This window comes from Trichogramma pretiosum, unplaced genomic scaffold, assembly GCF_000599845.2.
Source record: "Trichogramma pretiosum strain Unisexual culture from Peru unplaced genomic scaffold, Tpre_2.0 scaffold58, whole genome shotgun sequence".
Taxonomy (NCBI): Eukaryota; Metazoa; Arthropoda; class Insecta; order Hymenoptera; family Trichogrammatidae; genus Trichogramma; species Trichogramma pretiosum.
In genome coordinates, this window is record NW_019641630.1 from 940,800 (window position 1) to 958,227 (window position 17,428).

Below are 17,428 nucleotides of genomic sequence, written 5' to 3' on the forward strand. Positions count from 1 at the left end.
CTAGAAAATTAAAAGGAAATTTTCTGTTCGTCAGTTAGATGATATATATAAATGTAAGAGATATATATTTATATTAGGTAGATATTTATATATATACATATATGTGACTGACTTTTTGTCAAATCGACCGCACCAAATTCTTTTTTTTATAAGCCATGAGTTACACTTCGTTTTTTATGTCATCAATGCCCTAGACGTTTGTTATGTTTTTTTTTTTTTTTTTCTTAAAACCCTCATGTAAGTTTCTTAAAAATACATTTTATGATAACAGTAAAATTGAACAATTTTTGCTTGAATTGAGTTTGTTTGGATATTGATTCTACAAACAATTTTTAGTACTTTACGATACTAGTGGCATAAGTAACACTTTTTGGCATGGCGTAGTTTAGGGCCCGAGCGCAGCGAGCCGAAAAGTGTCCCCTATGTCACGAGTATCGTACATTTTATAGCACTGAGCTAAGTTCACATTTATGCCACCGAAAAGCGTGCCATAAATGTGAACTTATGCCACGCAGTGATATAAAATCATTTATTTTTAAATTGTACAAATTATTAGTGGAAAAATGATCCAAAGTCAATATTTTGAATTACAATATTTTGATAATGTGTATTTTGGAAAAAATTTTATCACAGTGATCCAACTAAATCTGAACTGTACTAATCTGCTAAAAAAATATATCCAAATGATTTATAATAACGCTAACAATCTTAAAAATGTTATTCTTGGATCGAGAATCTAATGGGCTATTTAAGAACTTTTTAAAACTTCAAATTTGGGTTGCTAAAGTTGATAGAATTTTGAAGAAATTTTGGGCACTGGAGACATGAAAAACAATATATGTTCATTATGTTTGCTGAACAAATTTTTCGGCCCAGTCAGTTGGACAGAAAATTAGCCATACTTATAAATTCATGCCTTACACGAAATTCAACAGTTTATAAGTTGTTTGTTCTACTGATAATACAGTAGAATAAAAACTAGACTATAAAATATTCTGACTATTATTTAATTTATGATGTTTTTAAGTAATGTAATAACCCAGTTATTTTTAGCGTGAAACCTGGGAATTTTTTGAATTTGGATCAGGAACTGAAAGTAATTCAACCGATGTCTCAGCATGCATTATTGACGATTTTAATATTCGAAACTGTTCCTTGTCACTTTTTATACTCGATACATTAGATAGAATGTCAGTTTCATTAGTTACTGTGGGTGGGTAAGGATTAGACCCTGGAGGAGCTTGAGGTAATCTGTTTGTTTGATTAGTTTTTACAATATTATATCCATTCTCTGAAGATGGAGTACCTTGATGTTTTAAGAGTAAAGTTTGATCAAGAATGCTTTCTTTTTCGTTGCACGATACCATGTTAGAAAATTTTGATGTTTGTTCGTCAACATGATTCGTTGAATCCATATTGTTGATTTGTATGCAGTTTGAATTCCAAATATCTTCTTGATGATAAGCATCAACATCTGAAAAATCTGATTAACATATTGATTATACTTAATATCAATTAATTATATATATGGAAGTGTGATTTAGTCAACTAATTATTAAATAAGGGTTTATTGTCGATCGATTAAAAATAATAGTATGTACGTTGGGTATTATTACGAATTATTATGTAGTAATACGTTACTAGAAATGATTTACGTTACGAAAATTTTTTCACTTTATAGGTGCGTATACTATTTTTTATCCCAGCGTGCGGGAAATAAAAACTTCCCGCATCTCGTGATAAAAAATAGTATACGTTACTCGTGCTCGTGGTGATTCTCGCACGAGTGACGTAATGTACTATTATGCAACAAGTGCCCAAAATGCGTTTTTGCGCACAGTGTGTGCACGAGGGCTGGCGTCAGTCAGTACGAGGGCAAAGAAACAAGACATGAGTGCTGGCTACGCCGGCACGAATGGGTTGATTTGTGAGCGCGAGTATTGACTACGCCGGCACGAGTGGCTTATTTTGCGCACACTGTGCGGAAAAAGCTGGGCACTTGTTGCATACAAAATTTTATGCAATAGAAAGCGAAAAGTGCATAAATGACAAGCATGGCATTTCACAAAATACCCGAAATTTTATCGCACACCAGTGCCCAAAAACGCCTTTTGGGCACTTGTTGCATAAATAACTATTTAAGGTGTTTTAAACATTTGATGTCATAGTAATAGAACGACATAATTATTATACATACGTTATATACTACTCGTTTGTGAAGTAAAGAAAATGAAATATCTCAAGAAACAAGGTACATACCAATATTTTGCAACGGTTCTCCATTTGTTTTACTAGAAAATAATCCAAATTCACGACGTAGACGTCTAGTGGGATTTTCACGTTGTCTTTCGACTAAAGTAGGAGCAGCTGACCATCCAATAGTATCATCATCTATACCTGAAAAAAATTTTAAATGATAATAAGTTATAAGAGATGATGTTAGTATACAGAGTCGACTCCTCGTACGCTCGTACAACAAATTGCTTAGTGCCTCAGATAAGTCAATCAGGCGATATGCTAAGTAATCGGTACCAGAAACCACTGATACTAAAAGGTTTTTTGATAAATAATTGCTAACAGTACAAAAAACCATTGTCAGTAACAGCATACTCGCAGTAAATTTTAGTTTTCACGTAACTTTATGAAAGATCAATTCTCTTAGAAAATGGATATACAATTCATCAAATGAAAAATGACCTTTGTAGATGATTTTCAATTCTTTATAAATATTAAACTAAAAAAAATCCCATTTTCAATTTCATAGAATTTTCATAGAACCAAAAATGTTCAATTTACACAGAGTACTGATGGTGATTTCAAAAGAACATCATAAGAGCACTTGACTTTTTCGAATGTAAAACCGTTAACAATCATGAGTCTTTTCTAAAAAAGAAATATATGTTGAAACTTACTTTTCTTCTCGATTGTTTTATCTTCATTTTTTAGTAGAGAATCACTTGCATTATCTTCATCAAAACTTTTAACAGAGTTTGGACAAAAAGTGTCAATAGCTTCATTCAAAAGTGGTTTCTTACTTGAAGAAACATTGGATTCAGGTAATAAAACCTTAACTGTCTGTTTCCGTTGTCGATATTCAGATATAGACAGCTATAACAAAAAAGGCAGTGCATGTTAAAATTAGAATAATTACAAAACTACACTATAAAAAATTATTTGTACTTTGTAACTATTATGGGGATATTGAAGCCAACCAAAAATTAAATTTTTAATTGAAATATTGAGAGAAATATATTTAACAATAGATTTAATTTTTGTCGATTTGAATATTTTAAAAAAACGTAGAAATAGCGTAGGGTTGATTCTACTCAGGAAAATCTTTGCTTTTGGAAAAATAAAATTAATAATTATCATTGTTTTCTAATTCTAAAATTTGGAGTAGTATCTCATTTACCTTTCTTTTTTCTGCTACTTTCAATGACTCATTTTTACTGAGTACGTTCGGAGCAACAAGATTTTTAGGTACTGCTGTTCTAGGATCCTTAGGTGTCTTTTTAATTACGGGTCGTATTTCTTGGTTTTCAAATTCTAAACGTTGAGGTGAAATTAGTGGCTTGGGAGTTTCGATGTTCGCTGCCATAACTTCTTTGATATCATTACACTTTTCATAGCATTCTCGATGAGATTGGTGTGATGGGACAGTTTCAGAACTTTCAACTTGTATTTCTAATAATTCACGCAAGGCTGATGAAATATCTTTCATGTTTTTACAATCAATTTTGTCATTAGTATTTGAACATTGTATTAAATCTTGTCTTATATTATCAGCACTTGTTTCAGTTGATTTTCTCTTAAACTTTTTTCTAATCCTTTCGCTCAAAGGAGGAATAGGCAAAGTTTGATTTTCGTCTTTCGGAACAATTGTTTCACAATTGAAAGTATTGTTAATAGTGGTGGACTCTTCTAAATCCTCGAACACATTCGAATTTTCTGAATAATCAAAGTTAATTTTTTTTTCATCTTCTACCTGCAATTCCTGCGATAGCTGAAGTTCAGATTTTTCCTTTTTGATCTCACAGCCCTCCAACGAAATAAGTTTATTATTTAATTCTTGTTTTTCATAAGTTTTACTATCGTGTTGCACATAATCGGTTGATAAAATCGATTTTTCAGAACTTTCCGTATCAGTACTAAAATGATTTAGTCGAAGAGTATGAATAAAATCATTTTTTGCATCTTCTTTTTTTACGACCTGAGTTTCTGATTTTATATTCGTTTTGTTAAGATTATTATCACATTTCTGTATATTATTTATCGTTGAAAGCTCATCGCCTTCATGACATTGAGGCTTGACATCGTCGTTTTTATTGACATCAAAAAAAATCGATTGGTCAATGCTATTGCAACTATTAAATTCCAATTCAGTGGTGCATTTTTCTTTCTTAATTTTTTCCTGATTTTCATTGCAATCACCCTAAAATAAATAAAATTATTATTATTGAGGGAAATCATGTCTTAAATTTAAAAATATGCTAGTACCACGAGCCGTAGTACCATCATAGTCCAAAAAATGAAAATGAAATTAAGTTCATACGCTTAAGATGTACATTGAAAAATGATAATTCCTAAAATTTAATCCTTGTAGGTTACATTTATGGATCTATAGAGGCTCTAAGTTAGATTTTGTTTTTTTTTTAGATTTTATTCTGATTTGCTGGGGTGAATAAAAAAAAATGGTTGAATAATAATTTCTGAGGTGGAATTATTCTTTTAAAACGAATTGATATGTTTCTTCTCAAGTTGTATATACAAATTTTAAACCCCGCAAAAATAAAAAAATAGCACGAAACTCTAAAAACAAATTCGTTCATTTTCTCCGATTAGGCCAATATTGAAAATTAATTTTCCAAAGTCTGAAATACAACTTTCCTAAAATTAAGTGAGTGGCACGCAATAAGTCAAACTGTGTCTTTCGGCTGGCGAAAGATTAACTTTCAGGAAAAATTTAATTTTAGTCTTCGAAAGAACATACACGGAAAAACTTTCAAGCTAAAATTCTGAAAACGAATCACACACGAGTTTTACTGAACTCATTTCGTCACCAGCACTGAGCGCGATTCAGCCTCGAGACTGAGCGTGAATCACGCTGGGGCCTTGTCGCTCAGCTTACGATCATAGTTAGTACTAGACAGAACTCGAGGGCGTTTCGCACTCGAGACTGAACATGAATTGTGCTCGACTCAGAGCGCGAATGTATCTCTATGTATTCGAGCGTGAAACATGGTCAAAAGTTTTTCCGTGTACAATGTATGTCAATTTTGATCAATTTGACAGACATTGGAAATATATTTTATTTTAACATAATATTTGAGGGGGTTTTAAAGCCATGAAAATAATTTTTTCAACAAATTTGAAGACTCTTAAAGAGTACTTTACTCAATACTTTATACTCAGTAAGTGCTCTTTAAAGATACTTAGTTTCTTTCATTTTTTGGACAAGCAAGGTTGACGTGATACATTCCATATTTATAAATGTATAATATTTGACATTACCTTTTTGAATTGTTCCACGTGATCGTCATTGTGATCTGTGATTGGAGCAGTTTTTGGTAATGAGTAATTTTCTGTTAATAAATTTTCTCGGGCTGTTCGTCTTTTCTTTGGTGGTGCGACCATAAGAGGCGAACTATTAGATTCAATGCTTTGCTGTGGTGATTCAGATATAGCTTGACGAAGCCAACGCTTTTTAGCTGAAACGCTGAGTGGATCAATGGTTTGATTTGATGATTGAAGATTTTGAGAAGAATCGAATACTTTTACACTTGGTTCTAATGTTTCTGCGAGTTCAGCCAAAGAAGCTAAATTTTGTGTTTCATGATAATTTGGACTTAATACCTCTACAACTTCATTTTTTTTATCTCTAATTGATGATTCCAAAAGCCAATCGTTTATACATTTTTTTTTATTATCTACAATTTTATTTTCTGAACTTAAAGGTTTCACGGCAGAATCCGCTAATGAATAAGTCGACGATACTGATGTTGGCGAAGAATTAAGTTGATTCATATTTTCCTCAAAATTTTCATGTTTAAATTTGTCGCGAAACAAACGTTTTTTTGACGATTTTAAATATCTTTCATTTTCAACTTTTATTATTGAATCCGTTAAAGCATTATGATTATCATTTTTCAAATTATCATCAGACAAAATTTCAGCGGTTGGTTTCATAATGTTCTGTTCATTTATATTGCTGTGTTCGTCTCCAGATGTTAGATCTGATTCTGTTGAATTGAGATTTTCATTTGAAATGAAATTAGTACTAAAATTCTTCCGAGATTTCTTTTTACTTCGATGAGATACAAGATTTGGTAAGCCAGCAACATTTTTACAATCACTATTTTTACCTTGAGAATGAAATTCGATTGGTTTTTTTCTACAAATTTGGCGAGTTAAAGCATCTTGCTTTCGTTGTTCTGCTTTTTCAAGACGTTCAAACGCTTTCATAATAGCTTCAAGTTTGCGTTCTTCCCGAGTCATTTTTTTTTTATGTTTAGTATCAATCGTCATTTCTGGTGTATTAAGACTGATTTTTAATTGCGAATTTGTAGTCAATTTACGATTGCGATTAATTTCATTTCCTATAATTTTACTCTTTTTTGTGAACATGTGTGCATTTCTGTGGCTACTTTTTTCCTTGATTTTATCAGACCTTATAGTTTGACGCATTTGTTTTTGAATCTGCCTTGAAAAATTATTCTTCCATTCCTTTTTACACAAATTCCTAATATAAAAAATATTAGAAAATTAGTAAATATCAGTTTTCTCGAGTAATGAATTGTAAAATATAATGTTTTGTGAAGAATATGTGTATATTACTACGAAAAAAATATTTAATTTAGGTAAAAACAAGATCAATTTCTGTACAATGACAAATATACCGATAAGTAACTCTGAACTTACTTATTAAAAAAAGTATTCTTTAGTAAAAAAGAGTTAGTTTTAGGAATGATAAAAATAGAGGATAATTGTATATTATTGCTGCAGAGTACGAGTCATTAGCTGAACACGTGTTCCGGAGCTTTCTTTTTTGCGGCTTAGGCGTTTGTATGATATTTTACTCAGCGGCGCAAAAATCACTCTTCCCGCTTAGCACAGTGGCAGGAAAGTAGTCACTTTCAGGCTACTGGTATGAAAAAGATATTACCTAAACATTTTAATACTTACTCTTGATTATTATCTAGTTTTTTATAAAAAGTATCATCCGTTTGAGTTTGTCTTAAGCTACATTTTTCAAAATTATTGCACGCACATGATATCTGTCTTGAAGTGGTATTAAATATTTCGGAATAAGCTTCGTATCCATCATGTCCTATTGTGATTTCTGTATTTTTTTGGATTGGCGAAATAGCAACAATATATAAGTGCAATAGTCTTTTTCTAATTTTGTGTTTTATTTGAGCATTTGGAATGCAACTGCGACGAATAAATCTAGCTTCATTTCCGTAGGTTTGCATATCAACGCATACTTCGACGTCGTCTTTTTGAAAATGATAGAAAAACATAAAAGGTAAAGTATCGGGATTTGGTTGATTGTAACCACGTGGATGCAGATTATCTAATTCCGACTTTAGTATATATTTTCCACATAGTTCAATTATTGGAGTACCCTCTTCCAAATCCTGATTAGCTTTCAAACACTGAAAAATAAAAATATGATTCGATTTTGTGACAAAAAATAAGAAGCATCACAAATTTATTAAAAACTTCATTTAGTTTTCTTTTTTATTTTAATTTATGACTCATAAGAATGTTAAAAAATTCCTAATCCAAATTTCATTGTGAACTAGCTGTATTAGGTTTTACTCCATATAGTTGAATACCGTTGGCCAAGTTCACAACGAGAACATATAACTCCAAGCTTTAGGTTCTACTTCAATTTTGCTAGATGCCGAAAACTGAGACATAGAGTTCTTTTCATTTCTCATATCCCACCCCTAAATTCTGTGCACGTTGACTTACAACGCGAAGCTACACAGGTACGAGCCGCCCAGGTACGTCGTTCGACTCTCACAAGACGCCGCCGAATAAGGTAAACGTATATCAAATTCACTCATACAACAACCCCCATTCAAACACGAACACAGACACTTGCAATGTCTGACCAGGCCTCTTTTTAGAGTATTAGCGAACAAGTACGCAAAACACCAACCATCATAATTCAAGATCACTAATTGTACAACCGATACAATATTTCAACTTAATAAAATTTGGCCTTTTACCGTAATTACACTGATATTCACAAGTCATTTAAATATAGAAGAAATACCTGTCCTCAAGTGAACGAACCTACTTTCATGAATAATTCCGAGCTCTCGCGAATACAAATTGGGCTCAACGTCGCACAAGTAAAGTTTGCGTTGACTGCTTATTGGTCCTCCAATTTTTTGTGCCAAGCCAAGATTGCAACCTTTATTTACCTATCGCTAACGATTCCAAGTTGTTCATCAAATCTTAACATGGCCTCAATGTACACCATGAGGTACCGGCTGCACGGTAACGATATAATGTCATTCTCACCGGCTAATATAATAGTATTAATGGAAAATTTTGCGAAATTTTCGTTTATATTGCCATGGACCGATGACAAAGTACGGTGGGATTGTGAATGCTGATAAATATATTGCCCCGTTGCGAAAGAGTAACTAATTGTGAAGAAAGCTGTGATGAAGTATTTTAACGGATATTTTAGCTGTAAAAAGAAGTACTCTTAATTTATTGCACAATATATAATACTAAAAAACAAGGGCGTAAAAGTAAAGAATGTCTCAAACCACATGTATTGTCACCTGAGGCGAAGCCGGGGGCTGATATCACGAAATATCACAAAATAACCCAAAATAACCCATTAAAATGATAAAGTAATATTTATAGATAGCTAAAAACATTAAAAAATTTAAAAAAAATCGACGGAGATTTTGTCCCCGAGATTTAGTCGCGGAGACATTGTCGCTGGAGATTTTGTCCTCCTTTCTTCTCTCATTTTACCCAGGTTGTGTATTGGATTATTCTTCATGCCAAGGTATGAAGAAAAATTATTTTTGAAAGTAGTTTATTGAACTGTGTACTTACTTTAAAAGTTCTTCCTTCAAAAGTTGAAGAAGAAAGAATTACATTAGAATCGCTAAGATTTTCGTAATCTATTTCACTTTGTGAGTTATCCGTTTTGAAACCAGAAATTTTCATTTTCAGTTCTATACTGTATTGATTTATTGTTGCCTTTTTATACGTATCAATCGATGGGTTTGATATCTCCTCTTCATCAGACTTTATATTTGATATAACATTCAACTTTTTGCTTTCCGAATTTACTGATTTTTCTCTTTTAAATTTTTTGAAATGTTTATGCCTGTTTTGATAAGGTTTTAAATGGCATTCTAAAACAAAAATAGTATGAATCTTTAGTACAATTTAATTTTATATATTGACAATGAATACAAAATACTTCCATACCTTCATCTGAATTTTTCCTCTCAAGCGAAAATAATTCAATCTTTTTAGAACTATCAGACGCTTTATTTTCCACATGTGAATTGTCAGTAGAACCATCTGACGAAAGGTCTGTAGTAAAAAGATCTTCACGTTTTCGCATTTGCAAAGATCGAGCGCGAGATCGGTCTACTTTTCTAGGGCAACAAACTTCACATAAATACTCATCAGGAATGTTTGATTTATCAATTCCCATGCAATCCACGTGTTGCCAGACGCTGTAAAAGGGAATTTTCGAGCTCATTAATCGTATTTATGAAATAAAAAAATTTATTATTGAATTACTTTGAAATTTTTTTGAATGTGTTTCAACTAAGTAAGTAAATGGAAAATTAGTTACGAAAAAAACTTTAAAAGCATATTTCAAACACAAGTTAAATTATCCAACAGAATTTCTATCGTAATCTTATAATTAGTAAATACTTGTAACAAATTTGTTTTCTCATAATTGATGGAGGATAGATTTCATTGACATTGATGGTAAACCCGAACTCAAACTATTTCATTTTTTGCATTATACACTACTTGATAATCCCACTAATATAAATATTATTAAAACTCGATTAAGAAATTGACACTGTGAAACGTATATGAAAGGTATTAGTTCTAATATAGCTGTCATCGATACTTTGTCGGCAACACTGACAACCTCCACCAAAACCTACCCAAACATTATATAAACTGCATTGACCAATAAATATTGTTTCAAATAAATGTTTATTTTGTTATTATTTTCATTTTTATGCTCTAGTATTTTCAACTTAGAAAAATTAATAACTTTAATATAGAAATATTGGCAATCAAAATATAATATCAACGCTTAAAAATAATGTATAGTATCAAGGGTAACTTACCAACATCGATCGCAACATATCATGTAACCATCATCATGCTCGAAATCACTAAAAATGATTGGTAACATTATTACATTTGAATATGTACAATTTTTAATGAAAAATATTGTTTTACCATATACACCGAGTATTGCCGTCACCACCTTCTTCCCCCTCCCCTTCGGGAGCAGTTTCGGTTTCTTCTCCCTCTGGTTCAACTTCATATCCGAGTTCGATACTAATAATACTACTTGCATCGTCTTCAGTTGAATTTTTTATATTAGCTGCAAATTAAAGTAAAAAAATTTTTACAATATATGTACAGTAAAAAATCAGTTGTATATTAAGTATCATCTGAATAAGAACTATAGGTTTTGCAGGTAATAGCACAAACAACAAGTACCAAACTTCATTAACTAAAAAAATTCTCAATAAGAATAAAAATCCTACTACAACGAAGATCTAATCAGATCTGATTTGGTGGTCCATATCAAAAGTCAACAAAACATAATTACCCTTCTTATTAACCTACTGGTCATTAATATAAGAAAAAAGGGCCTACTTTTTTTCATAAAGTTCATAGATCCTAACATCCAGGACTCATTACAAGCCGTAATCGGAAACATTTTTAAAGGAGAATAATAAAGGAAATATGTTGTCGGTTTTGACAGACTGAAAAGTATAGCTCTGGTTGCTGTTATGCAGCTACATGAGTAAATGTACTGGATCTCTTTATTCACATATTTGACTTTGTGAGTAACTAATCGTAGTGAAGGAAAACGAAAAAAAAATTGAGCAATAGTGAGTGGGTTATCATGAAGTCATTACACGTAATAATCAAGCGATCTAATAAGAGAATTAAATTTTTTTATTTTTTTTAATATATTTGAAAATGTTATAGTAAAAAACTAATAAAATAAATTAAACCTCTCTTGAATAATTATAAAGTGTATTATAAAGTTTAATTGTTAATATTTAATGAATGTTACCTCTATCAGATGAGTCAGATAAATCTTTGTTTGTTTCATGCGTAGCATAGTTAGATTCAGTGGACGATATGGTGCGAGGAAGAGGTGCTCCATAATTATGATCCTGCAATATACTCTCTAGGTGCTGAAATTCAAATAAGTTTAATTATTAAAAAAAATAAAAACATTTTTTTTTAACTCATACACCCTCTTATATAATGATTAACGACGAAAAGGCTTGATTATTTTGTTGGCTTCTAAAGCGATTTGTTCCGTAGTTTTGGACCTCAAAAAATGGTAACACGGCTAAAAAAAATCGAAAACTTGCTTTTTTTGCTCAAAAATCAAAATTTTGAGCTCAGTTTTTAATCGAGTTGACTCAGTTCTTCAAATTTTAAAAATTTGGAAATTTTGTCCTCTTTAAATTCATATATGTTAAGATAAGATTCGAGTTAATGTCGAGTTACCAGTAGTAGATAGATAGATAGATTCTGGTCGGTTACGGCTTCAGCCTACTTGGCCTAGAAACCGGGGCCACCCACTCACCACCTATGTGTGGGGCTGTATTGCCACACCATTTCCTACCTCTATCTTTCCTGCGTGCACTAAGTGAACGTCTCCGGTACTAGCCATGTCAGTAAGGCTGACACTCTCTGCGCCTACTGGCGCATCGGTGCATAGTTCACTCCGTACAGCCTCTTTCCGGATATTTCGCCTTGTACACTGGCGACAATCCTCGCCGGTTAAGCCGACGATCTCTGCCGCAGCATCGGGTTGAGGCAATTAGCTTCACCGAGCAGCCCCTTGGGGTCAGCTCTGCGCCGGTAAGGCCGACGTTCCCTGCCAATGGCATCGGGTCCGCTAATCCGCTACCTACCTCCTTGAGTTACCAGTAGTATTTGAGAAATTTATATTTATTTAAAAATTTCTGAAAAAATTGACTGTTTGAATATGTACCAGTTCCACAGTAATTTTTCTATCGAAATCTGACAAACACCATAGCAAAGTACTCTTTTGAACGAGTAATTTAAAAAAAAGGACCTCTCTACGATTTCTTTAACGCCCTGTAGGTCGATTTGTGTACGCAAAATGCCCAGAAAATCGTCTTGATTTCAGCTAAACGAGGGATTTTACGTACTTTAAATGGTACCTTCAAAACGACCTACACGGCGTTAAAAAATCGTAGAGAGGTCTTTTTTTTAAATTACTCGTTCAAAACAGTACTTTGCGATGGTGTATGTTAGATTTCGATAGAAAAATTACTGTGATACTGGTAAACGTTCAGTCAATTTTTTTCAGTAATTTTTAGTGTCACGCTCAAATACTACTGGAAACTCGACATTAACTCGAATCTTATCGTAATATATATGGATTTAAAGAGGACAAAATTTCCAAGAAATTAAAAAAATCGTGTTGATACGATAAATCTAGCCCTAGATAGAAGCATTTGAAAACCGACAAAATTTCGATGGATTTTTTTGTTGCGATAATTTTGTTGCCGAGTGTGTTTTCGGTAAATATTTTAATCAATTTACTTATTAGTCATTTAAGGAGGCTGTAGCGAAAATGAAAAAAACTTTAGATCGAAGTGAAATTTAAACCAATGATAGTTCATTAATTTACAAGATTTTTGGTAAAAAAAAATTGGGGTTTCCATGCAAATTTGGGAAATGAAGAAATTTAAAGTTTTGGCTATTTAACATTGAATCAAATGTGAAGTGGCAGTTTTTAGTGTACTGTGAGCTCAAATCACTTTAGAAGTTAATGAAATTAAAATATGTAATAGGAAATTTCATTAGCTTTCGAATGATATAATTATAAATGGGCGTTTCCAGGCAAATAAAAAAGATATTAAGAGTCCAACACATTTTCCCTACGTTCTGTTATACTAACGCTGTACGCTGCGTAACTCATTTAGCCTTGCACATACAGCGTTCCAATACAAAACCACCTTGCATCGCTACAGCCTCCTTAATTCATTATAAAATTCTTTATTTACCTTGTGAAGAAGAGGCATCTTTATCATTAATTAGTTTGATTAGGATCAATTACAATTCTCACGCCGGAAAATCCACATTTTTTTTCGCCTTGATTCCATTGAAAATTCTGAAAATAAAATATTCAATTAATATTTCATGGAGCTAGTATCAATTTTTATTTCAAATTTTAATTTTGGTACAAGTACTTTAATTTGATTAGCATGCTATACTAAGCACTCTCTAGTTTTCTTATCCTTAAAACAACAAACACGTTTTCGAAATCATCGCAGCGAAAAGGAATATTGCGCATGCGATTTTGCACAACAAAACGTAGTACCTGCATGTCGTATAAACTAATCTGAAGTACGTAGTATGAAAATTAGTGAGGCGCTGAATCATATTTTGACGTATGAAATCGTTATTTGCTCCAAGAAATAAAGCAGGACCAAAAGTGATGCTACATTAATAGGTGATTTCAATCTGTATGTAAGATGTGCGGTAACAATTCTATTGACATTTTTTTCTTATTATCGAATCACTCTTACCCAAACATGAATTGGGAGCAATAGGTTCTCTAATTTAAAAAAAAAGCTGCATTATATTTTGCTTCCAAGCTTTAAATAGTATTTTACGGTACAAGTGCCATAAGTAACACTTTTTGGCACGGCGCAGTTTAGGTCCCGAGCGCAGCGAGGGTCCTAATACCTGGGCCGAAAAGTGTCCCCATGGCACGAGATCGTACAACAATATTTTTTGAAATGCCTTTCACTCAGGTCCATTTTTAAATTACACATTGAAAATGTTATTATTTCGATCATAAATGTCCCTATTGTGACATCACTTTGACCGTCAGAGGGCAGCACTGTCGTGGGTACTAAAATGTGTTATCAATCGACTGCAAAAAATGGTGAGACCCATTGAAGATTGGAAATTTATCAATTAAAAATTCTTCAAGTGCCTTTTTGCAATTTGAGTGGCATTTTATCGAAATCTACCATCCAACCCAATGTATGGCTGCCAACACCACGGGACCGAACTTTTTTTTCGTGCTTTAACTATAAAATTAAATGGATAAGAAGTTAATAATAAACCTATACAAAGATTCAAGCTAAATATAGTATATATATTTTTTTATTTGCCCGAGCAACACGCAAGAACACTTAAAACGCGAACGAGCAAAAGAGACAGAGGTACATGACGCTAGTAAGACTTAGGACCTGCGATTGTTACGCTCATTTTCTCGCTCGCTTGTTTTTCACGGATTCACTTCCCCTACCCAACGAACGATAAGAAGTTTCACATCAAATAGTTTATTTAGTTAACAAGTAAGGTTAATAAATAATTTTTAAGGTGTTTTATACTTTTTATCGATAATTCTGTCATATGGAATATTCCATAACAAGCATGTGATGCTAAAAAAAATATCATTAAAACTAAAAAAGAAAGTAGTATTAAAGAATACAGTGACAACTAAAATGTTTGAAAATCTCAGCCCTCTAAGTCCATCCCTTATAAACCTATAGGAGCTCAAAGTTGAATTTATCATTTACTGATTGTTATTTAGCTTTTTTCTGGTGCAAATATGAAAAATTTTTTTTGAATCATGATTTTATATGAGATTTGATGAGGTATATAAATTGGTCCTCAAAAATCATGTTTATAATCACAAATCCCCTTGAAAATATAAAAGTAGCATAAAAGTATAAAAATAAGATTGTTCATACTACTCAAATTATTCAAATTGAAATATGTTTTTCATGGATCAAAATACACCTTTCTTTAAGTGATGTAATCAGAAAATCAATGGACACAATTTGACAGGATGTATAAAGAATCAAAACCTGGAATATTCATGAAAATGAGGAAAAAACCAGAAAGAATTATTAGGACATGAATAGTGACAATTAAAAATTAATAAATAGCTACTATCAACTAGCATTAATTAATATCTACTTAATATTATTATCTACTTTATAAATTATTAAGGATTATATGTCACAATATGATGTAATATTGAGAATTGTTCAAAGTTCATTCATTACATGATATGTTTAATTTTTATCATGAAAATACATTATCACATTGACATTGAAAAATATTGGAAATAGATATCTTGCTAATCATAACCTATTTGATTTGAATAATTTTTTTCTTTTTATTGATTTAGTACATAATAAATTGAGAAATGATAACCTCAAATTTATTACAATGAAAGAAAAAATGTTAAATATATGAAAGCATAAATAGTGAAACATTGAATAAAAGTATAAATATTTAAAGATATAACTATTATACAATTTTGACTTGACTTTTACCACATATAAGGTTTGGTTCTATTATTGTTTCAAAGCCAAAAGTATAAATTGTAATAACCATGTAATGATTGCAGCAAGACAAATTAAAATGTAATAAGTTGAAACCAATTGTATGTCTTTCAATATATTATTAAGTCTAAAACATTATAACAGTCTAATATTATCAAGATTGATTTTGTTTAAAATTTTATCTTAATTATTCAACCTTCTGACAGATAGAATAATGGAAATTGAAAGAAACCAATGAAATCTTAGAATAATATTATTGTTTATAACTTTGATTATCAATCAATAATGACATTTTATAAGACATAATATCAATTGCAAATATGAATTACTAATAAATCAATTTATAGTTATGGCATGTTGTACTAATTATAATCGAGATAAGCAATAAAAACGAAATAAAAAAAGGTATAGAATGGATTTATACTAATTTTATTGAATTTTTTTTTCAGTAAATAACAAAATTTTCAACATTGAAATCTTTTTAAATTTGTAGCAATGAATTTAATAAATTTTTCGATACATTTCTGTAATATGAACAGTCACTTCAAACTACAACATCACTCGAAAAAACAACAACTTTATATTTTTAGAAAAATGATGAAAATGTTTTTCAAAAATTGACACTTGAATATATACAATTTCAGTAATTTAAAACTAAAAGGGTGCCTAACTAATTTAGAAACAACAAGATTTACAACATTTTCTGCTAACAGTATTTAGAAATTCATTGCGTATCAAATTATGGAATAATATTTTGGTACCACATTTTTGTTTTATATTAGCTTTGAATTTTATTAATTAATTGGTATTGACGTTTTATAATGAAATTATGATTTTCTTTTTTTGGCTTTCTTATCATAATCAATAAATATAAACTATGCATCAATGGAACAATAGCTAGATTTTATTGGATATGATAAGTATTTCAAAAGATGAACTGTTTATTAAATATGGGGATTACATAACAGTGAATATTGGAATGTAAAATCTATTTAACAAAGTCTGATATAGCTTTATTTACAGGATAAGTTTAGACTTGTTTAAATAATGATAGGTTTTCTCATCCTAACTCATCACCAGGCAAAATCCACTTCATCATTTTCATTATTTGCTTTAATGCTTCAATTAAACTTTAAAGTAGTTCCATTTAAAAACAAACAACACTCTTAGTTCAACTGACCTGTTAATAAGTAATATAAACGACGAACGAAGTGTTTAATAAATATCTTGAACAGACGATTTTCCAGTGCTCATTAAATATGCACTCTTCACTTGCGATTTATTACAAGAAACATAAAATATTCACATCGTTTTATTTCAGTCTAGTAACGCGGTTTAAATTAATACTGAGCGACTTGAGAATCTTCAACAAACGAACACAAATTTTTTATTTTCAAAATGCACGATTATACACTAAAATCGTTTATCTTCTGATGTTAATAAATTCGTACACTGAATATATAGATATTGATGTTTATTGATGTTTATAACTACATGAATAAGCAATTACTTAAAGGTAGTTGTGAGTAAAATTTAAAAGGAATATTTATATATCAGCATATTTATGCACACGAATCCTTATCTGTAAATTCCTTATTATACTTATAGCAATAGCTTATTCCTGACTAGCGTAAGGGTCTCCGCACTTAAAAATGAACTGTCACTCTATAAGTAAAGCAAGGAATAGTTACAACACAATGATGGACAATAGCCCAAATCACTTTATAAATTAATAAAAAACTTGCTAGATACTAAAATTATAATTCGATAATTTTTTTTCCTTTGTTTCTTCAGAGTGTCAGTATGCGATACCTTACTGT

At 31.1% G+C, this 17,428-nt stretch overlaps 1 protein-coding gene across 1 annotated transcript; it reads right to left on the bottom strand.

Moving 5' to 3' along the window:
* Positions 1-469: 469 nt before the first annotated feature.
* Positions 470-17,180, bottom strand: LOC106658189 (histone-lysine N-methyltransferase 2E). Its single transcript, XM_014380031.2, has 13 exons — positions 16,789-17,180; positions 13,305-13,411; positions 11,327-11,450; positions 10,474-10,621; positions 10,359-10,406; positions 9,469-9,722; positions 9,088-9,392; positions 7,183-7,655; positions 5,512-6,739; positions 3,413-4,432; positions 2,913-3,108; positions 2,260-2,397; positions 470-1,483 (listed from the first exon to the last, which is right to left on the bottom strand). The coding sequence occupies exons 2-13, from the start codon at positions 13,329-13,331 to the stop codon at positions 1,050-1,052; spliced, it is 4,395 nt and encodes a 1,464-aa protein (XP_014235517.1). The 5' UTR covers positions 13,332-13,411; positions 16,789-17,180; the 3' UTR covers positions 470-1,049.
* Between the last annotated feature and the right edge of the window lie 248 nt (positions 17,181-17,428).